The sequence below is a fragment of the Bufo gargarizans genome, chromosome 3 (assembly GCF_014858855.1).
Source record: "Bufo gargarizans isolate SCDJY-AF-19 chromosome 3, ASM1485885v1, whole genome shotgun sequence".
NCBI lineage: Eukaryota > Metazoa > Chordata > Amphibia > Anura > Bufonidae > Bufo > Bufo gargarizans.
The window spans coordinates 210113372-210136720 of record NC_058082.1 but is presented as its reverse complement, the minus strand read 5'-3'; the positions used below and the strand labels follow the sequence as shown (position 1 = coordinate 210136720).

Sequence of the window (23349 nt, the reverse complement as noted above, 5' to 3'; positions counted from 1 at the left end):
CAGTGTATCACAAAATACTCATCCAGCAGAACCAAATACCACAGTGCATCACAAAATACTCACCCAGCAGATCCAAATGCCACAGTGCATCACAAAATACTCACCCAGCAGATCCAAATGCCACAGTGCATCACAAAATACTCACCCAGCAGATCCAAATGCCACAGTGCATCACAAAATGCTCACCCAGCAGATCCAAATACCACAGTGCATCGCAAAATACTCACCCAGCAGATCCAAATACCACAGTGCATCGCAAAATACTCACCCAGCAGATCCAAATGCCACAGTGCATCACAAAATACTCACCCAGCAGAACCAAATACCGCAGTGCATCACAAAATACTCACCCAGCAGAACCAAATACCACAGTGCATCACAAAATACTCACCCAGCAGAGCCAAATACCGCAGTGCATCACAAAATACTCACCCAGCAGAACCAAATACCACAGTGCATCACAAAATACTCACCCAGCAGATCCAAATACCACAGTGCATCGCAAAATACTCACCCAGCAGATCCAAATGCCACAGTGCATCACAAAATACTCACCCAGCAGAACCAAATACCGCAGTGCATCACAAAATACTCACCCAGCAGAACCAAATACCACAGTGCATCACAAAATACTCACCCAGCAGAGCCAAATACCACAGTGCATCACAAAATACTCACCCAGCAGAGTCAAATACCACAGTGCATCACAAAATACTCACCCAACAGAACCAAATACCACAGTGCATCGCAAAATACTCACCCAGCAGAACCAAATACCACAATGCATCGCAAAATACTCACCCAGCAGAACCAAATACCACAGTGCATCACAAAATACTCATCCAGCAGAACCAAATACCACAGTGCATCACAAAATACTCACCCAGCAGATCCAAATGCCACAGTGCATCACAAAATACTCACCCAGCAGATCCAAATGCCACAGTGCATCACAAAATACTCACCCAGCAGATCCAAATGCCACAATGCATCGCAAAATACTCACCCAGCAGAACCAAATACCACAGTGCATCACAAAATACTCATCCAGCAGAACCAAATACCACAGTGCATCACAAAATACTCACCCAGCAGAACCAAATACCACAGTGCATCACAAAATGCTCACCCAGCAGATCCAAATGCCACAGTGCATCACAAAATACTCACCCAGCAGATCCAAATGCCACAGTGCATCACAAAATACTCACCCAGCAGATCCAAATGCCACAGTGCATCACAAAATGCTCACCCAGCAGATCCAAATGCCACAGTGCATCACAAAATGCTCACCCAGCAGATCCAAATACCACAGTGCATCACAAAATACTCACCCAGCAGATCCAAATACCACAGTGCATCGCAAAATACTCACCCAGCAGAGCCAAATGCCACAGTGCATCACAAAATACTCACCCAGCAGAACCAAATACCGCAGTGCATCACAAAATACTCACCCAGCAGAACCAAATACCACAGTGCATCGCAAAATACTCACCCAGCAGAACCAAATACCACAGTGCATCACAAAATACTCACCCAACAGAACCAAATACCACAGTGCATCACAAAATACTCACCCAGCAGAACCAAATACCACAGTGCATCACAAAATACTCACCCAGCAGAACCAAATACCACAGTGCATCACAAAATACTCACCCAGCAGAACCAAATACCACAATGCATCGCAAAATACTCACCCAGCAGATCCAAATGCCACAGTGCATCACAAAATACTCACCCAGCAGAACCAAATACCACAGTGCATCACAAAATACTCACCCAGCAGAACCAAATACCACAGTGCATCGCAAATTAATGCTCCAGCAGCACAAAGAATCTTCCCCACTTTGGTGGCCAGAGGCAACTGCCATGTTCTATTCCCCTACTCCAGTTACCTCAGGGTGACAATACAGTTGAATTCAGGAGTCAGGAGGGAACCTGCAGCCATCGGCCAAAGTATATAAGTGCTTGATGCTACTAGCATTAATTAACTGTGGGAGCATCAGACTATTACTTCTTTAGCTGGTAGCCATAAGAAGGCTCAGACACTTCCCTGGGCATTGGCCCATTGGGAAGTTTCCCTGTAGGTTTTATGGCCAGTACAGCCCTGGCAGACACCTTCCATTCATTTCTGAGGGACTTCTGAAAATAGCCAATTGCTCGCTGACCCATATAGGTAAATGGAGCAGTGGCCATGCTTGTTAATTTTTGGAACTTCTATAGAAATTAAAGGAGAGCACACCATGCATGCTTTGTGCCCTTTCCTTCACTTTTGGGATCCCTTTCTGGACCTCTAGGAGCCGCACCTATCTGATATTGGTGACATGCCCTAATGATATGCCACCAATGTCTGAGATGATAAAGCCCCTGCTGTTTGTTATCGTATCTGTCCTCTGTACTTCCATCAAATAACATGTAACATTATATCTAAATGGCTGTGCTTGGATTTCAGAGGTACCTTTAATATAAAGACATGAACCTGCTTGACAACAATTGCTGGGTCATCTGGTCATGACAATACTGAGTCTCGTCCTGTATATTTTATGTGCCTTCTTACAGCAAAAGGTCCACCAAATATAAATGTACTATACATCTTTCTCTAGGTGGTCTGTTCTTTGCTAAGCCGATGCGATCAAGGGGATATGTAACCATGCTAGACCCTTTCCAGCAGATTTATGGAAAGCGAATGGGCGGCTTACTTTTCATACCAGCATTAATGGGAGAGATGTTCTGGGCCGCTGCAATACTTTCTGCTTTGGGTAAGGCTTTTATATACTTTTATTGATTGAATTATATGTCATCTAGTGTATCTAACAGAATCTTCTACAAGTAATAGTATTCAACGTATACTCAGTAAAAGAAAGAAGCATTAATGTGCCGTATACAGCACAAATAACTTGGCATTTAGGCCTCCTGCACATGATTGTATCTGTTTTAGCAGTCTGCAAGCCACGGATCCGCCTATTGCATCTTGCAGTTTTCTCCAACCCATTGTAGAATTACCTATTCATGTGTGCAAAGTGAACAAGAATAGGACATGGATGCAGACAGCACATGGATGACATCTTTGTGCTGTCTCCATTTTTTGCGGCACCATAGAAATGGATGGGTCCATGTGTGATCCGCAAAAAATGCGGATCGGATGTGGACTGCAAATACAGTGGTGTGCATGAGGCCTTAGGCCCCTTTCACATGGGCGAGTATTCCACGCGGGTTCAATGCGTGAGGTGAACGCATTGCACCCGCACTGAATCCCGACCCATTCATTTCTATGGGGCTGTTCACATGAGTGGTGATTTTCATGCATCACTTATGCGTTGCATGAAAATCGCAGCATGCTCTGTTTTTCACGTAACGCAGGCCCCATAGAAATGAATGGGGTTGCATGAAAATCGCAAGCATCCGCAAGCAAGTGCGGATGCGATGCGATTTTCACGCACGGTTGCTAGGAGACGATCGGGATGGAGACCCGATCATTATTATTTTCCCTTATAACATGGTTATAAGGGAAAATAATAGCATTCTGAATACAGAATGCATAGTACAATAGCGCTGGAGGGGTTAAAAAATAATAAAAATAATAATAATTTAACTCACCTTAGTCCACTTGATCGTGAAGCCGGCATCTCCTTCTGTCTTCATCTTAGCTGTGTGGAGGAACAGGACCTGTGGTGACGTCACTCCGGTCATCACATGACCCATCACCATGGTAAAAGATCATGTGATGGATCATGTGATGACCGGAGTGACGTCACCACAGGTCCTGTTCCTCCACACAGCTAAGATGAAGACAGAAGGAGATGCCGGCTTCGCGATCAAGTGGACTAAGGTGAGTTAAATTATTTTCTTCTTTTTTTAACCCCTCCAGTGCTATTTTACTATGCATTCTGTATTCAGAATGCTATTATTTTCCCTTATAACCATGTTATAAGGGAAAATAATACAATCTACAGAACACCGATCCCAAGCCCAAACTTCTGTGAAAAAGTTCGGGTTTGGGTACCAAACATGCACGATTTTTCTCACGCGAGTGCAAAACGCATTACAATGTTTTGCACTCGCGCGGAAAGATTGCGTGTGTTCCCGCAACGCACGCGCACATTTTCCTGCAACGCCCGCGTGAAACCAGTCTTATAGAGTATGTCTTACAAACTGAACTCTACAAACATCCTTCACAGCGTGGAGACGTCATAGGTGCAGCCACAATGCTGGTCCTTGACTTAGCCCAGCGTTGAGTCTTACATGGCCATTAACCCTTGACCGGCCAACACTATAATGTGTAATATCACTACATATACAGTGCATTTCAAATTAAACACACAGACATATTTGTATCCTATCAGAGGGTTTGTGACTCACAAAGGTGTTATTGCTGCTTCACATGGGCATAAGAAGTATTCAATGATGTTTGTATCTTTTAATTTCATCACACATGCAGCCGCGTGACCGTGTGACATTAAATAATTACGTTCTAAGTTTCTCTTCTATTAAAAGTAGGATTGTTTGATTGTATAGCATAATGTTTTTTATAATGGTGAGTCGTTCCAGTGTGAAATATTAGAAGGTATATATTTGTGATAGTGTAAAAAAAAAATTAACGTTAGAAAATGAACTATTGTTTAAATTACGTTTTCCCACAAGCCACTGAGCTTCACAATAGACTGACACCTTTTGTTCTGTAACACTTCTTAGCAGTCATTTTATTATCATCATAGACAAGATTACAATGAAAGATAATGCATGTATATAGATATGTCATGATCCCCCATTCACAATACATGACGCACACAGCCCATCTCCAACCCTTCTCTGCACAGGTCACAGAGAATGACTAGAACACAATGAGACCTTTCCAGACTCTAGATTTGTATGGAGTGTGTGGCTGCTATTAGCTGTGGTTAACAGATGCTGCTGCTTTGGCAAGATGTCTGCACCCTGATCATGCCCCTGTATGAATGGAGCGGCAGGTTGAGCAGGCTGCTTCATTCACTCTTTATACATGGTCTGGAGATACCATAGCTGAGTGCAGCACTCGGCTATCTCCAGCAGTTCCTTAGAGAATGAATGGAGAGACATGCTCAACCTGCAGCTCCATTAGGATGTGGGTACAGGACACCTGTTTTTAGGATCGGTGGGGATTACAGTGGTAGAAATCCAGCAATCACTTATGTTGCTGCAATTTAGGATAAGTCCCAAACTAGGGGACTACACCTGGCTTTCCTATGGGGTCCAAATTGGTTAATAGTCTTCGTTGTGCCTAGGGAAATCAGCCTGCCTAAATAACAAAGATGCAGACAGCTTGCTTTGTAATGGATTTTCTCTTTGATGAACTAGAAGTGGTCTGCCCTCTCCTCCACACCAATTTCAATATAACCAATTACAAGCATTTATTAAAGTAATCAGAAGGCTACATATATCTGCTTACCAGGTTCCGGATCCTGCCATCCTCCTCAGCTAGAGTACTCCATTTGAATTTTAAAATATAAAAAAAAAAAAAAAAAAAATTTAAGTAACCAATAAGAAGCATGATGTAAAAATATATCTGTTACATTTAGACATTACATATGAGGGCATGATCCATGCTTTTGCAAAAAGCCCCATTCTAAATAATGTCTCAGCAGTTCCTCTACTTGCAAATACAACTACATTAAAGTACCTTATAAATAATAATTGCAAAAGAGATTAAAGAAAACACAGGCTATACCTAATAAGGGGGGTTCAGCCCGCACAACCCCTAGCAGGTGCACATTGCTATGGCGAAATACAGATACAAACGCAAAAACACAAAATGCTATCGCACTCTGCAACCAGCATTATACTTAATAAAGGTCCATTCACACTTCCATAGTTTGGGTCCGCATTTGTTCCGCAATTTGCGGACCCGTTCACTTTTAATGGGGATGGAACGGATGCAAATATGCATTTCCAGGATCCGCATCCGCATTTTCGGGATCTGCATCCGTTTTTTCGGGATCCATTTTTTCGGGATCCGCAATTCCGTTCCTGAATAAAAATAGCACATGTCCTATTCTTGTCCATGCGGACCAGAAAAGGCATTTTCTATTATAGTGTCTGTGATGTGCAGTCCGCAAATTGCGGATCGCACATTGCAGGTGTCCGTGTTGCAGGTGTCCGTGTCCATTGCGGATCTGAAAAACACTTACGGACGTGTGAATGGACACTTAAGTAGACAAAATAGATGCTGCTTAACACATATACTAAAATATTGCTGGCTTCATCAGTTCCTCTTTCCTTGCAGTCTGTACAAATCATGCTCTTCATGACTCTTAGGCCTCTTTCACACTACCGTTTTTTTTTTTTCCGTTTTGCGGTCCGTTTTTTGCGTTCCGTATACGGTCCGTATAAGGAACCATTCATTTGAATGGTTCCGCAAAAAAACAGAATGTGTTCCGTATGCATTCCGTTTCCGTATTTCCATTTTTCCGTTCCGTTGAAAAGATAGAACATGTCCTATATTTGGCCGCAAATCACAGTCCGTGGCTCCATTCAAGTCAATGGGTCCGCAAAAAAAACGGAACAAATACGGAAATGCATCCGTATGTCTTCCGTATCCGTTCCGTTTTTTGCGGAACCATCAATTGAAAATGTTATGCCCAGCCCAATTTTTTCTATGTAATTACTGTATACTGTATATGCCATACGGAAAAACGGAACGGAACAACGGAACGGAAACGGAACCACAACGGAAGCAAAAAACGGAACAACGGATCCGTGAAAAATGGACTGCAAAACACTGAAATGGACATACTGTAGTGTGAAAGAGGCCTTAGGGTTGTGGATCCGCAAAACACGGACACCTGCAATGTGCGATCCGCAATTTGTGGACCGCACATCACAGACACTATAATAGAAAATGCCTTTTCTGGTCCGCAATTGCGGACAAGAATAGGACGTGTTCTATTTTTTTCAGGAACGGAATTGTGGATCCTGAAAAAACGGATGCGGATCCCGGAAATGCCGGTTTGCATCCGTTCCAGCCTCATTGAAAGTGAACGGGTCCAAAAATTGCGGAACGAATGCGGACCCAAATAACGGACATGTGAATAGACCCTTAGACCTCTTGCACACAAACGTTTTTTTTTACGTTTACGTTCCGTTCTTTGCGTTCCGTATACGAACTGTATACAGAATCATTTATTTGAATGGATCCGCAAAAAAAAAAAAACAGAAGGTACTCCGTATGCCTTCTGTTTCAGTATTTCCATTTTTCCGTTCCGTTCGAAGATAGAACATGTCCTATTATTGTCCGCATAATGGACAAGTATAGTACTGTTCTATCAGGGGCCTGCTGTTCCGTTCTGCAAAAAACGGAATGCACACAGACGTCATCCGTATTTTTTGCAGATACTTTTTTTGCGAACCGCAAAATACTGAAAAACCCATACGGTCGTGTGCAAGAGGCCTTAAGTAGATGTTAAAAAACAAACAGACATTTTAGCATAAAGGAGAATACTTAACAAAACGTAACCATGGACAAGAGTGACAATCTTTCCGGAAAAAACAGGAAATTTTTTAAATCTTAGACAAGCTTTTTATGTTCAGTTAGTGTACTGAAATATACAAACTTTTGCCCAAACCATCCACAATATAGATATTGGCAACAGTATTAAAGGACTGGATTTTTACAGTAAATTCATAAATTACATATAAATATTCATAGCAATAATACAAAGACTCAGCCCATGACTGTAAATATGTCATGTATGATATTATGGGCAGAGCTCATGTGGATACATAAATAGTCATTACATGGACTCTCTTTCATGTAGCTATGAATTAAGGATGTTCCTGTGAAATGCTGAAATGAGGGAAGTAGGTGACAACCCTTACATCATGCTGGGGAGAGGGGAAACATATATCGGAAACACAAGTAGGGGTCTAAGGTCTCAGCTTTTATCTCACAGGTAAGTATGTGAAAAAAATCTAATAGTTAAGATTTACATTTTAAATAAGCAACATTCTTTCTCAGAGATCTTGTAATAACTTGTAATAACACTTGGTGTGAGTCATCTATATAGGAAATCCAAATTGGAAGTCATTTACCTGTGTTGCTGCCCACTTAGATTTGATTCAAGTGATTTTGCCTCGGGTTGACTGGTCTATTTCTTATGCTTGAGGCCAAGCTTCTCTTGTTCTAATAAACCTAATTTACTGTAATTTCCAACTGTGCCCTGATTAGATGAAACAGTAAGGAGCTTGTTTACATTTAGACAATTATCACAGTAATATTGATGTAATTATTCTGCTTTAGACATTAATGGCTCAAAATATAAATTGTAACGTGCTAAAAGTAATCAAAGAATGCAACAAACTAATTGCATACAAAAATACAATTTTCAAGTTTGAAAATACCTACAGTAAAATTCTGAATTTAACAGACTTGACAGACCAGATGGGTGATAAATTACATTATTGTTAGGTTCTCAGCCAGAGCTTGGCCAGGCAATTGGTATATTGCGCTGCAGCTCAGTCCTATTCACTGGAATAGCAGTGCATCTACTACTCTTTCAGTAAAAATAATATTTTCCCCCAACTCGTTTCAGATTCTGTCCCCTTGTTCTTTTGTTCAGTTTATTTAAAACACTTCTCTAAGTGTACTTTCACACTTGCGGCAGGATGGATCTGGCAGGCTGTTCACCCTGTCGGATCCGTCCTTCCAATATTTCGCCATGCTGCTGGACCGCCGCTCCGTCCCCATTGACTATAATGGGGACGGGGCGGAGCTCCAGCGCAGCACGGCAGTGCACGGAGAAAGGCCGCCGGACTTAAAGTCCTGCATGTCCGACATTTTAGTCCGGTGGCCTCTCACCACGAACTGCCGCACTGCGCCGGAGCTCCGGCGGCGCGGCGAAGCAGCGGAAGGACGGATCCGACAGGGTGAACAGCCTCTCGGATCCGTCCTGCCGCAAGTGTGAAAGTAGCCTAAACCTTGTTTAAACCTTTGTAATATTTATGATATATTCTTTGATACTTCCAAGACTATGGGATTTCAGTTTTTGCATTTTCATTTTTACTCCCTGCCTTCCCAGATCCATAACTTGTTTTTATTTTTCTGTGCCATATGAAAACTTTTTATTTGACAAGTTGTACTTTTTAATAGCATCGTTTAATTTTGCATACGATGTAGTGGGAAGCTGGAAAAAATAGCAAATGTTGTGAAAAAAGAAATTCTGCCATAGCTTTATAAATTTCCCTATTACGTAAAACCAACCTGTTCCCTTCATTCTCTGGGTCAGTATGATTACAGTGATACCACATTTATATAGTTTTCTTTTGGTGTAATACTGAAAAACAAATAAAAACATTGGGGGGGGGGGAATTTGCATCGCTATATTCTGACCACCATAACTTTTTTTTACATTTATGTCTATGGAGCTGTGTGGGGGCTCATATTTTGTGGGGTGATGTGTAGTTTCAGTGGTTTAATTTTGGAGTTAGTATGACCTTTTAATCACTTTTTATTTAGTTTATTGGGGAGGTGAAGTGACGAAAAAATTGCAAATCGGTCACTTGTCCCATAGATCATTAATTGCAGCCTATGGAACAATCAATACATTCCTAAGGAAACCTGCTACAGGCAGGGTTCCATGAGAACTATCACTGTGGTAGCCTCAGAACCTTCAGAGGGACCAATGCTACCACAGAGAATAAATGACTTCCCCAATAACCACGCAGGGGAGCTGTTTGGGCCCAGTAAGTTGCAGCATTCCTGGAGAAAGCCATCTCAGATGACCATAGCATCTGAGGCATTAAATGTCTATGATCGACCTTTTCTCATAAAACTATGGCAGAATTGATTTTGTTTTCCTTTTCCACCCCATTTGGTATTTTTTCCATCTTTCCACTACATCATATACAATATTACATTATGTTATTATAAATAGAGATGAGTGAATTTCTAAAAAATTCGATTCGGCTAGTTCGATCTAGAATTCGGCTAGAATCTTCTGAAAAAATTTGCTTCAATCTGAATATATTCGAAACGAATCGCGATAAAAAAACGGCTATTTCCTGGCTGCATAGAGCCTTTATATGGATGTAGAACACTGTGCCTTGCAGTACCACGCATAGGGAGTCTGCTGTGGTAGTGAAATAATACTGTGAGTCCGTATGACATGCAGATGACAGGCGTCGCTTTTAGAATCACTGCGCACTTCACTTATTTGGGCAGTCACGGGGCCAAATAACTCAAGTATTAAATCAGCCTTACAGGTCCATGTTAGCATCAAGAAGAAGCACACTAGAAGAATATGACAAGAAACGCTTTCACCGCAAATAACACCAAATGTGAACTGCATCTATTTTTCTCGTATTGAAGTGAAATACGACAATAAACGCTTTTAGGGCAAATAACAGCAAATATGAACTCAGTCTATTTTTCTCTTTTTATCTAGAAATAGGACAATAAACGCTTTTAGCACAAATAACACCAAATGTGAACTGCGTCTATTTTTCTCGTATTGTAGTGAAATGCGACAAGAAACACTTTTAGTGCAAATAACACCAAATGTGAACTGCGTCTATTTTTCTCGTATTGTAGTGAAATATGACAAGAAACGCTTTTAGCGCAAATAACAGCAAATATGAACTTCGTCTATTTTTCTCTTTTTCTCTAGAAGTATGGCAATAAACGCTTTTATTGAAATAGGCCACTAAATGATATCAGCGCAGTTAACAGCAAAAGTTACCTGCGTATATATTTATCTTTTTCCACATATGAAAACCACTAAAGGTTTTTCGACATAGCACTTGCACCCCGATAACTAATTGCTGGAATCACAGAGCTGTATTATGAGACTATCTTGATCCCCAAGTAATGTTTCCCTGCACTTGTAAATCGCTTTTTTTCACAATGAGGATTTTCCTGTGACTCTCCCTAGCATCTGCACACGTCTCTCCCTGTCTGTGAAATGATTCCTCTCACTATCCTTACCCGGCACTAGTAAATCGCTTCTTTCCTTTTTTTTTTACAATTACTTTTTCTTTTACTCTCCCTAGCACCTGCATACACGTCTGTCCCTGAACAAAGTACGATAGTGAATGGCAGACTCTAATATGGTCGCCGTATTTATAGGGCTTTGACATCACTGGGGCTGGCTGCTAATTGGCTGCATGCATGGCATTATGGGTCATCCCTTCCCAGAGTTCCTTGCCCCATGTCCTTACATGTCCTTATGTTCCTAGCCGCCATTTTAGCCGTCAAGTTAGGAAAAATTGCGTTTCGTGACCACGAAGCGCAAGGAAATTCGTATTTGTTCAGAACCAAATTTTTCCTGAAATTTGGAACAAATTCGACTTCGTCAGTTTCGATTCTGTCATCTCTAATTATAAAGTACAGCTTGTCCCACAAAAAAATTTACTTATGGCTTTTTGAACAGAAAAATAAAATACTTATGAGTCTGGAAAAGCAAGAAGTAAAATTTTTAAAAAAATGGAAAAGTACCAGAATACTTGACTCGCAGAAAAGCCAATGTGAACAGAGCCTTAAAACATATAACAGCATTCTGCTAAATCATGGTCTTGAAAAAACAATATGCATATACACAATGAAGTGACATGTATGCAACAGTATTAAAAGATGCTGGCCTATGGAGTCTGCTGAGGTTCAGATGATACACCAACATCACATGAATTTACTTGTCTTTTTGTATGTTTTTCTCACAAGGTGCCACCATAAGTGTTATCGTGGACATTGACATTAACATTTCAGTGGTAGTCTCTGCCTTCATTGCCATTTTCTATACCCTTGTTGGTGGATTGTATTCGGTAGCCTACACCGATGTTGTTCAGCTCTTCTGCATCTTTATAGGACTGGTGAGTAGACAGAAAAGCTAACTATCTAGCAATTTTTTAATTACCTTTTCTAGTCACTTTAAGTTGAAAGCTAAGGGCTTGTACCCAGATGGATTAAAATTCATTGTGCATTTCCATGACAGAAATCTGAAATAAGAAATAAGTTCACAGGTTATATGACAAGTCAGATTCTATAATAATGAAAGCAAAAAGCCCTACGGTGACTACAAACCCCTGGGGATGCCATTTCTTGTGGCAATACACATCGGGATTATTCTATAAAAGTAAAAATGAGCAAATTGTACAAACTGAATTCACTCAAAATTAGCCTTTTTGAACAGTGAAGGGCTGGCCCCACTGCTCAAAAGACTCCCCCCTTCCCTTTAATTGATAGGGCCAGGCATTTTGTGCCTGTACAGCTGCTCCGAGTAGCAGTGCAATCTCTAGGCCCTGCTACTGCCTGAGCGACACAGCTGTCGACTTTGCATGTTCCGCTACACATCCGGGAGTCTCTTGAGCAGCAGGGCCAGCCCTCACCGCACGAATTTATGCAAATCGATGTGCGCATCTCTAGATACAAGTCTTCAGCTCCCACACTGTTAGCATGTATTTATGTAGTAACAGTTATGGTTATATTGGTCATATTACGTATTTATTTTTTATTCAGTTTGCACAATGTGTCTCTTATTGGCATGCACACATTCAAGGGTGGGGTGTGGCAGGCGCAGCACTATGAAGTACCTTTCGCGCTGTGGCTTTAGAAGAATTTTGATATCTCTGACTTTTTAGTCTAACCAGACTGTCTATTACTCTGTAATTCCTCTAGGGCTGTTCTATGGAAACAGTAGGTTTAAAGAGCACACCAAATGCTTGAATTAAGTTCTTTATTAACTTCAACTTTTCTTCATATACAGTCAGGTACATAAATATTGGGACATCAACACAATTCTAACATTTTTAGCTCTATACGCCACCACAATAGATTTGAAATGAAACAAACAAGATGTACTTTAACTGCAGACTGTCAGCTTTAATTTGAGGGTATTTACATCCAAATCAGGTGAACGGTGTAGGAATTACAACAGTTTGCATATGTGCCTCCCACTTGTTAGGGGGCCAAAAGTAAGGGGACATAATAATAATCTTAATAAACTTTCACTTTATAATACTCGGTTGCAAATCCTTTGCAGTCAATTACAGCCTGAAGTCTGGAACGCATAGACATCACCAGACGCTGGGTTTCATCCCTGGTGATGCTCTGCCAGGCCTCTACTGCAACTGTCTTCAGTTCCTGCTTGTTCTTGGGGCATTTTCTCTTCAGTTTTGTCTTTAGCAAGTGAAATGCATGCTCAATCGGATTCAGGTCAGGTGATTGACTTGGCCATTGCATAACATTCCACTTCTTTCCCTTAAAAAACTATTTGGTTGCTTTTGCAGTATGCTTTGGGTCATTGTCCATCTGCACTGTGAAGCGCCGTCCAATGTGTTCTGAAGCATTTGGCTGAATATGAGCAGATAATATTGCCCGAAACACTTCAGAATTCATCCTGCTGCTTTTGTCAGCAGTCACATCATCAATAAATACAAGAGAACCAGTTCCATTGGCAGCCATACATGCCCACGCCATGACACTACCACCACCATGCTTCACTGATGAGGTCATATGCTTAGGATCATGAGCAAATTCTTTCCTTCTCCATACTCTTCTATTCCCATCAGTCTGATACAAATTGATCATGGTCTCATTTGTCCATAGGATGTTGTTCCAGAACTGTGAAGGCTTTTTTAGATGTCGTTGGGCAAACTCTAATCTGGCCTTCCTGTTTTTAAGGCTCACCAATGGTTTACATCTTGTGGTGAACCCTCTGTATTCACTCTGGTGAAGTCTTCTCTTGATTGTTGACTTTGACACACATACACCTACCTCCTGGAGAGTGTTCTTGGATCTGGCCAACTGTTGTGAAGGGAGTTTTCTTCACCAGGGAAAGAATTCTTCGGTCATCCACCACAGTTTTTCCTTGGTCTTCTGGGTCTTTTGGTGTTGCTGAGCTCACGATGCGTTCCTTCTTTTTAAGAATGTTCCAAACAGTTGTTTTGGCCACGCCTAATGTTTTTGCTATCTCTTGTTTTGTTTTTTCAGCCTAATGATGGCTTTCTTCACTGATAGTGACAGCTCTTTGGATCTCATCTTGAGAGTTGACAGCAAGAGATTCCAAATGCAAATAGCACACTTGAAATGAACTCTGGACCTTTTATCTGCTCATTTTAATTGGGATAATGAGGGTATAACACACACCTGGCCATGGAACAGCTAAGAAGCCAGTTGTCCCATTACTTCTGGTCCCTTAACAAGTGGGAGGCACATATGCAAACTGTTGTAATTCCTACATCGTTCACCTGATTTGGATGTAAATACCCTCAAATTAAAGCTGACAGTCTGCAGTTAAAGCACATCTTGTTTGTTTCATTTCAAATCCATTGTGGTGGTGTATAGAGCCAAAAATGTTAGAATTGTGTTGATGTCCCAATATTTATAGGACCTGGCTGTATAACACTGCCGCCTCTGCAGTGGATAATCCATGTATAAAACATGTGTTGAAAAGATATCACAAAATGGCAGTATACATAAGATGGTGGTTCAACTGTTCAATCTTGTCATTAAACATAAAATGGTGGATATATTTCTCTCTTGAGTATCTGTACTCTTACTTTAAGTTATTTAAGCACTTTATGATCTCTCTGAGAGATATAGCTGAGATCTAACTAATAGTTCACTTGCTAAATTTGGTCACAATTTGCACTATGCAGTTAGCAGTAACTATTTGCAGATTAATTGAGTATGATCTGGTAGGGTTGTATGCAATTTGGATTGCAATATGGAATTTGAATTTGGATTGTGAACTTTGTAGTTTGCCATTGATTTGTAGTTTACAATTGGATTTGGTGGACCCGTAAGTAAACACACATATAACTGGTTCAGTATACAGTTCAAATCACTATATTAACAGTAGGAACATTATACAACTGTTTTAAATACCTATTTTGGCCTCTCTGCTTCCATGAAACACAGCTCTTAGTAGAGTGAATGTCTGTTTAGCTTCTCTCTCTGGTGAATAATGAGTCCAGCAGCTCCTGCTAGGGGAATTTTCCACACAAGCTGTGTGTGAGGCAGGCTGTAATTGGTCAAAACTCCTGGGCTGTGTGGGGCTGGCTAGGATTGGTCAAGACTCCTGCCCAGCACCAACAGGTTAACACTATGCTTTCTGTTGTTTCTGCTGTGTCACTGAGCTTACCTCACATTAATATAATGAATCTTAAAGGCATATTATCTTTTCTGCTTCTGTGAACACAATATATAACAGTTATATGACATCCAAACATAAAGTCACTGTAAATAACTCTGCTTTTGTCTTTACACACAAACATAGGAACTGTGTTAATGTTATTGGCAGGTCTAGTGTATAAACACACAAGCTATATTAGCAACCTAGGACAGGTCTTAGCTGGCCAGCTACACTCCCATCAGAATTACCTATAATTCTATGTTCTCAGTAGTAGGCCTTAACCATTAATTTGAGGAATTTTCCATCATGTTCTCAACTTTCAAGTGTCTTTTATAACTCTCAAGTACAACAACTAACTTTTGTATAGGACGTTCCAACCTGAGTGGAGTAGTGACACGTTTTCCTTTTTTGTCAAGTTTTAAGACTCTTATTTGTAACAACACTCTTCTTACTAGTTTGTCTTCATCCTTTAGAACTTCTAGAAATTTGGCCAATTTCCATTGACTTCTAGGTAAATCTTCTTCTTTCGCTAACACTATGTCACCAACTTGGACATTTCTTCTGGGTGTTTGCCATTTACTTCTTAGCGTAAGATTGGCAGAGTACTCTTTTCTCCATCTATTCCAAAACTGTTCTGATAGATATTGAACTCTTCGCCATCTTCTTTTGGCATATAAATCCTCTTTGGTGAACTTGCCAGGCGGTGGCTATATGTAATCAGACTTAAGGTGAAGTAAATGGTTTGGAGTTAAAGGGTCCAAACTTGTTGGGTCGTTAATGTTATCAACTGTAAGTGGACGACTGTTAACAATAGACATTACTTCATAGAACAGGGTCCTAAGTGAAGCATCATCTATTCTTCCGGCGTTCTTTTTCAACACTGAACTTAACACATTTCTTACAGTTCTGATTTGTCTTTCCCAAACTCCTTCTGTATGGCTTGCATGTGGAGCATTCATATGAAAATCACACTGTTTCTCTAACAAATACTCAGTTACCTTTTCTTTATCAATCTCTTTTAGAGCTTTCTTCAATTCATTCTTTGCTCCGACAAAACTTGATCCTTGGTCAGATCTAAGCTCTCTGACGGTACCTCTAATAAAACATCTCAAGGCGTTGATGTGTACTCCTGTATATCCTCTAACATTTTCAGGTGAATTGGTCTGGAGTTCAGACATGTAAATATTAGTCCATATCTCTTGTACTCCTTGTGGTTATGTTTGGTGATGAATGGGCCAAAACAATCCATTCCGCTATAAAGAAATGGTGGTGGTGGGTTTACACGATCTGCCAGTAAATCTGCCATTCTTTGTTCTTCGGTAGGCCTACGTGCCTTTCTGCAGACTACTTATTTACTTATATACTTTGCTATAACTTTGTTTCCTTTCACTATCCAGTAACCACCTTCTCTCAAACAGCTTTGGGTAAAGCTTCTTCCTTGATGCAAGGATATGTTGTGGTAGTGATCAATAATCAATCTTGTGAAGATAGAGTTTTTGGGTAGAATTGCTGAATGCTTCACTTTGCTAGGTAACAATGCATTTTCCAGTCTCCCTCCCACCTTCAGTACACCATCTTGCAGAACAAGATTAGGCTTGTACAATGGGTGGTTGTTTGGAAGCCTTTTAGGTTCTTGACTAAGTCTCTTCAACTCTTCACAGTAGAATCTCTGTTGAATGAGTCTTATGACTGTTTCTTCAGCTTTAATTTTTTCTTCTACATTCAACAATTCCTTCTTTCTGATTCCCTTTGCAAAACGTTGAATTAGAGCTACTACATTTATGACTGTATTCCATTTTGAACATCTGGCTAGTCTTTCAAGTATGTCATCTTGACACTTGGCAGCGCTCAATGTTTGTACAACTTTTAGTTCTGGATCACCCATAGACAATTCTGTGTAACCTTTACTGGGCGTGATTTCCTTTTCCCACAGGAACTCTGGGCCTGTGAACCAATTAGAATTTTTCAATTCTGTTACATTCAGGCCTCTTGAAGCATGATCTGCTGGGTTATGCTTTGTGTCAATGTGATGCCAATGTTCTGGATTTGTTATTTCCCAAATTTTCTCAACTCTGTTAGGGACAAAGATATGGAATATTCGTGCTTCATTGTTTATATATCCTAGGACAACTTGTGAGTCTGTCCAAAAATATTATTCATCTATTTTCAATTCCAATTCTTCTCTCAGAAACTTGCTTACTAATGCTGAAACTACGGCTGCTGTCAGTTCTTGGTATTGTCTGAATACTGGTAGGTGCGACTCTGGCCTTCCCAATAACCAGGGCACAGTGTATCTTTTCTTCTCCTATTACTCTGATGTAGGAGCACTGACCATAACCATAACTATTGGCATCTGAAAAAGGATAAAGTTCTATTTTCTTGTACTTTCCAAAATCATGAGGTACAAAACATCTGGGTATCCGAACTTTTCTCAAGTTTTGCAAGTCTCTTATCCCACTCTCCCACCATGGCCTCAAATTTTCAGGTATGAGCTCATCCCATCCCAACTTCTGTCTGCATAATTCTTGTAGTATTTATTTTGCTCTGAGCATTACTGGGGCCAAGAATCCCAATGGAACAAATATAGAAGCCACTGAGGAAAGAATGGTATGTCTAGTTGCAATTTTCTCTTCAATAGATACTTCAAAGAAGAACTCGTCATTCTCTACATTCCATCCCAATCCAAGTACGTTCTCAACTGAAAGATGAGCCTAATTGAGATCTACATTCATCATTGTTGATGCACGTTCAGAGTCACTGATGGATTCCAGTACCTCTCTGTTGTTTGAGATGAATTTATGAAGGCGCAGGTTTCCTCTTGCGCATAACTCTTGGCCTTCTTTCACTAGTTTCTGTAACGGGGTGCCGAAGGCGCACTCGGTCTCCCATCAGCCGCAGACCTGCTGCTTAGCTTCGGGAGCGAGGGTCTGTGTTTGACCTCGTTCCCAGGGTGGCTTTGCTAGCTGGGAGGCTCCCTGCTCTTAGGTCTGCCTTGAGCGTCGAGCTGATCACTCGGTGCTCGACTGGTCGGTCTGTCGGTCATGTGACGCTGGCCACGTAACATGACCCTCACTCCCCACTATAAATACAGGCAGCCTGCTGGCCACAGGTTGCCTGTTAATTTAGGTTCCTGGCAGTTGTTGGATACCTCTATACTTACCTGATCCTGTTCCCTGACGATCCTTTGCCTGCTCCTCCTGTACTGCGCATCCTTCCTGGTATATTGACCTCGGCTTCCACCTGACTATTCTTTGCGGGTCCTTTGGTACTTCTCGACTCTCCTGGTATTTATGACCCCGGCTTCTCCTGACTTTTCTTTGCTTATCCCTCTGTACTGCGTTGTCCTTTTGGTTTTGACCCGGTCCGTTCACTATCCGTTATTTGTCTTGTCTGTCTTTCCCGCACGTATCCTAAGTTAGGGACTGCCGTCCAGTTGTCCCCTGTCATCAGGACTCGTGAGGCAAGTAGGCAGGGCCAGGGGTGAGGGTGGAGCGCAGTGGTCACTATCCTCCCCCCTGTGTGTGTGTGTGTGACCGTTACAGTTTCATTGCAGATTCTGTGGACTTTAGACTTATGAGACCATCATCTACATAAAAAAATTTCTTAAGAAAATTTGCTGCTGATGGGCAATCCTTTTTATTCTGATTGGCCAGGTATTTCATACCATAATTGACACAACCTGGAGATGATGCTGCTCCAAACAAGTGTACTTTCATTCTATATTCTGCTGGCTCTGTTTCTGTATTTCTGTTCTCCCACCATAGAAACCTCATGAAGTCTCTATCTTCATTCTTCACATAAAACTGGTGGAACATATTTTCAACGTCGCACATGACCACTACGGGATACTTTCTGAATCTACAGAGTACTCTAGGCAGAGTGTTTGTAAGAGCTGGTCCTTTTAGTAGATGATCATTCAATGCAACACCATTGTACTTTGCTGAGCAATCAAATACTACTCTAATGTTATCTGGTTTCTTTGAGTGGTAAACACCTTGATGTGGGAAGTACCATACTTCTCCTTCTTTAGGTTGGTTATTAACTTTCTCTGCATGTCCTTCTTCAAGGATGCCTTCCATGAATTTCAAATAATCATTCTTGAGTTTGGGATCTCTTCCCATCCTTTTCTTCAAACATTTCAATCTTGCTAGGGCAAGATTTCTGTTTTATGTCAGAAGAGGTCACTCTGTTAAGGGTAAGGGCATTTCAAGATGACCTTGTTGATTCTGCCGAATACTTTCTTCTAGAGTGTGTACGGACTTTATGTCTTCTTGGGATACATTCTTTTCTTTAAAACTTATATCTGCAAAGTCGGATTCAAGGATTTTGATTACTTTTGCTGGACTTACAGTTGGTAACTCTTGGACAGATATTCGATTACACAATCCTATCACCTGTCTTGAGTTTGCGATCTGCTGTTTTCCTCCAACAACACCCCATCCTAGATCAGTTTGAACAGCGTAGGGTTCACCCTTTCCTCCTGTGATTACCTTTCGTGGCACCAAGCCTGTAATGAGATATGACAGATAGGTGCGCCCATTTATTGGCTGTTTCACAGGTAGGTATGCGATCTCGATCTAGAGGTATATCGTCTTTTGTATAAGCTGGAGGTAGATTTAATGTGAAGTTTGAATGAAGTCCTCTAACTCTCTGTCCTTTGACCCTTTGACTGTTCACTAATGTGTCTCTCCCCGTCATTGTGGTAAGTTTGAGCTTCTGGTTCTGTAGCCACTTGTAATTTCTTGCAGATTTCTTGATCAACGAAGGTGACGTCACTCTGGGCATCCAGTAGCGCATAGGCATATACCTTTTTGTTCCTCCTTTTAAGATTTGAAATGCAAACTGGTACAACCATTGATGTGCCGTTGCTTTCTCCTTCCCTCACTCTGCAAGAGAATACCGATACTTTCTTTCCTTCCTCAGTATCTTTAGGTATGGAGGATTTATTTTTCTTTGGACGTTCTTCATGTAGTGGTGTAGAATAGTGTCCTTTGCAAATGCTGCATGTGGCCTTTCTTTTACACTCCTTAGTAACATGGCGTTTTCTTACTCAACCGAAACACAGTTTATTCTCAAGTACAAAGCTTTTCTTTTAATCTGGGGACGTCTTCAATTGTTGACACTTCTGTATGGAGTGGTTCTCTCCACAGAACATACACTTGAAGATAGTCTGAAGATTTGTCGGTTCTGTCTCTCTGCTGATCCCAATAGTGACTTTGCACTTGCTCTCGTAGGTATCTGGACCTTTTGCTGCAGTGTTGGTTGCAAAGCTAGTTGCTCTTGCGCGTCTTATCTCTCTTGCAGACCTTTCTTCTAAGGATTTTAAGACATAAGATTACAATGTTACTGGATTACATGCTATCTGTGCTTCCTTATTGACAAAAATATAAAAGAGAGAAGAGAAAGGAGACAGGAGGCCGTGCCTCGTGTGTGTGTGTGTGTGGCTGTATAACAGTTTTATGGCACTTTATACAAGAAGCGCTTACCATTTGTTGTTGTGTAGAGCCACAACAACTGTATGATGCTTTTGCTGGTATTTTCCCGTCCAGCGTGCGGGGTCCTGTACTGCTGCCAAGGTTCCTTTGCTCTGCCCCAGGTGCGGCAAGAGAGATAAAGTATTGAGGATAAAGAGTAGTATTTTCTGAACCTTTTTGTCGGCGCTTAAAACAGGAGGCAATGTTCCGCGTAGATTTTTATTATTTTTGTCAACGCGTTTCAAGGGCGCACAGCCCTCTTCATCAGGACAATAAAAGCGTATAATGAGTGATGTCAGAACATCGTCTTTTAAACAGTATTTTGGCGCGCAGGCCAGTAGTTTTGTGGGCGGGGAGCTGATGTTTCTGACGCTACTGGTGATGTCAGATAGAAACGCCCCCATCCGCCCGGGTGTCACCGGAGGTAAAGATGTGATTATTATATGTTAGCTGTCTATATGGTTTGTGCATTTTTTATTCAAAAGTGTTTATATATGTTGGACCTCTTTGTCTATCAAGATGTTGTTCGGGCCGTCCTATTGTTTCATCTGTGCTTTCGTGCTATATGGTTCTTTTGCTATTAGCAGCACGGTTAAGCATGGGGGTCAGGCTTGGGTAGCGCTGTGAATTACCGCAGTTGATGGATAAAATATGCAGATGGATCCAAAGTTGATCGTGTTCTCATTGGTGCATAGATCTGGCACTGACCAGCAGCAGGGAAGGATGTACTGCAGGTCACAGCATCGGGTATGAATGCTCATGTTTTAGGGAAGAGATGAGGGATCCAAGGAGATGGTGTCATAACTAGCGTTTCGGTTTGGTGACGAACGGCAATGGAGCTGTATACTGCATGAGGTGTCGATGTACTAGCGATATTATGTTGCTACTTAGCCAGAGGAGAGAAAAGGTATATCTGTTCTGACGTAGCAAGCATTAAAATTACAGTATGTTTATATGTTTCGATGTTAAATTGTAATCACTATTAGTTACATTTTGATTGAAAGTAGGGGCTGGTTTCTGCATGCTCGATTAATATTGTTTGTGAGCTTGTTGTTTTAAATGTATGCTGTACTTTGCATTAGTACAGTGAAATTTAATTTATACATAGAAGTCAATGGGAATTTTAAAAATCTGATATGCATGTATGCCTAATCACCCAATATAATACATCCAATAAAACCATCCGTTCAATATTAGCCAAACATTGGCACATCTTACAACAAGACCCCTATCTTGACAAATTCCTGCCAACACAACCAAGAATTATCTATAGAAGAGCCCCCACTATGAAAAACATGCTAGCTCCCAGCAAACCAAAACAGCACAACAGCCAGGTCTGAAAGGCAGCTATAAATGTGGAATAAAAACCTGTCTATGCTGCAAGACTATCACACACAATTGCACACAATTTACCTCAAACAGAAATGGGTCCACCTTCATGATTAGACATCATATGACATGCCAAACGTGTTATGTAATATACCTCAATTTAACATCGAAACATATAAGCATACTGTAATTTTAATGTTTGCTACGTCAGAACAGATATACCTTTTCTCTCCTCTGGCTAAGTAGCAACATAATATCGCTAGTACATCGACACCTCATGCAGTATACAGCTCCATTGCCGTTCGTCACCAAACCGAAACGCTAGTTATGACACCATCTCCTTGGATCCCTCTGATACCATTACCGTTGTATGTACGTTTATATACAGTTAAATACTACAGGTCATGTGAACCTGTAACATTCTGTAAAAGTTTTTGATAATTTTATGTATCATAAATGACAAAAGAAAGTTTGCAATAGAAGTTGCTAAAATGTTTTTGTAGGTTAATTAGACTCTATCCTTTCTTAAAATAAAACATATCGAGAAGACACGATATAAAAATGTATCATAATGTGGATGCACCAATGCCTTTGAAATAATATGTAAAGCATAATCCTCATATGACTTATATCACTTGTGTTGAAAGCGATATATATCTCTGATACTTCAATAAAAATTACTTTGACTAAAAATAAACTGATATTACATCTACAAAAAAAAAAAAAAAAAAAGATGGGACAAATTGTATAACCCCTGCCCAAAATAAGCCATCACTACCTCTGCCCAAAATAACCACTATTCTGAAACAACCAACAGAATAGATCTCTTCCCCAAAACATGAGCACTATAATCCTATCACATTCAGACCCGATGCTGCGACCTGCAGTACATCCTTCCCTGCTGCTGGTCAGTGCCAGATCTATGCACCAATGAGAACACGATCAACTTTGGATCCATCCGCATATTTTATCTATCACCTGCGGTAATTCACAGCGCTACCCAAGCCTGACCCCCATGCTTTACCGTGCCGCTAGTAGCAAAAGAACCATATCGCGCGAGAGCGCAGATGAAAAGATAGGACGGCCCGAACAACATCTTGATAGACAAAGAGGTCCAACATATATAAACACTTTTAAATAAAAAATGCACAAACCATATAGACAGCTAACATATAATAATCACATCTTTACCTCCCGTGACAGTCGGACAGATGAAGGCGTTTCTATCTGACATCACCAGTAGCGACAGAAACATCAAATCCCCGCCCACAAAACTACTGGCCTGCGTGCCAAAATACTGTTTAAAAGACGATGTTCTGACATCACTCATTATACGCTTTTATTGTCCTGATGAAGAGGGCTGTGCGCCCTTGAAACGCGTTGACAAAAATAATAAAAATCTACTTGTTTTATAAAAAATTACGCTGAAAATTGCCTCCTGT

At 40.9% G+C, this 23349-nt stretch overlaps 1 protein-coding gene across 2 annotated transcripts in view; it reads left to right on the top strand.

The window, feature by feature from the left end:
* Nucleotides 1–23349, top strand: part of SLC5A7 (solute carrier family 5 member 7) — a 40006-nt gene that overhangs the window by 3488 nt on the left and 13169 nt on the right. For both annotated transcript variants that reach the window (XM_044287317.1, XM_044287318.1), the window contains exons 4-5: nt 2610–2765; nt 11693–11841. In XM_044287317.1, the coding sequence (XP_044143252.1) occupies nt 2610–2765; nt 11693–11841 (305 nt within the window). The remainder of the gene's footprint in view (nt 1–2609; nt 2766–11692; nt 11842–23349) is intronic.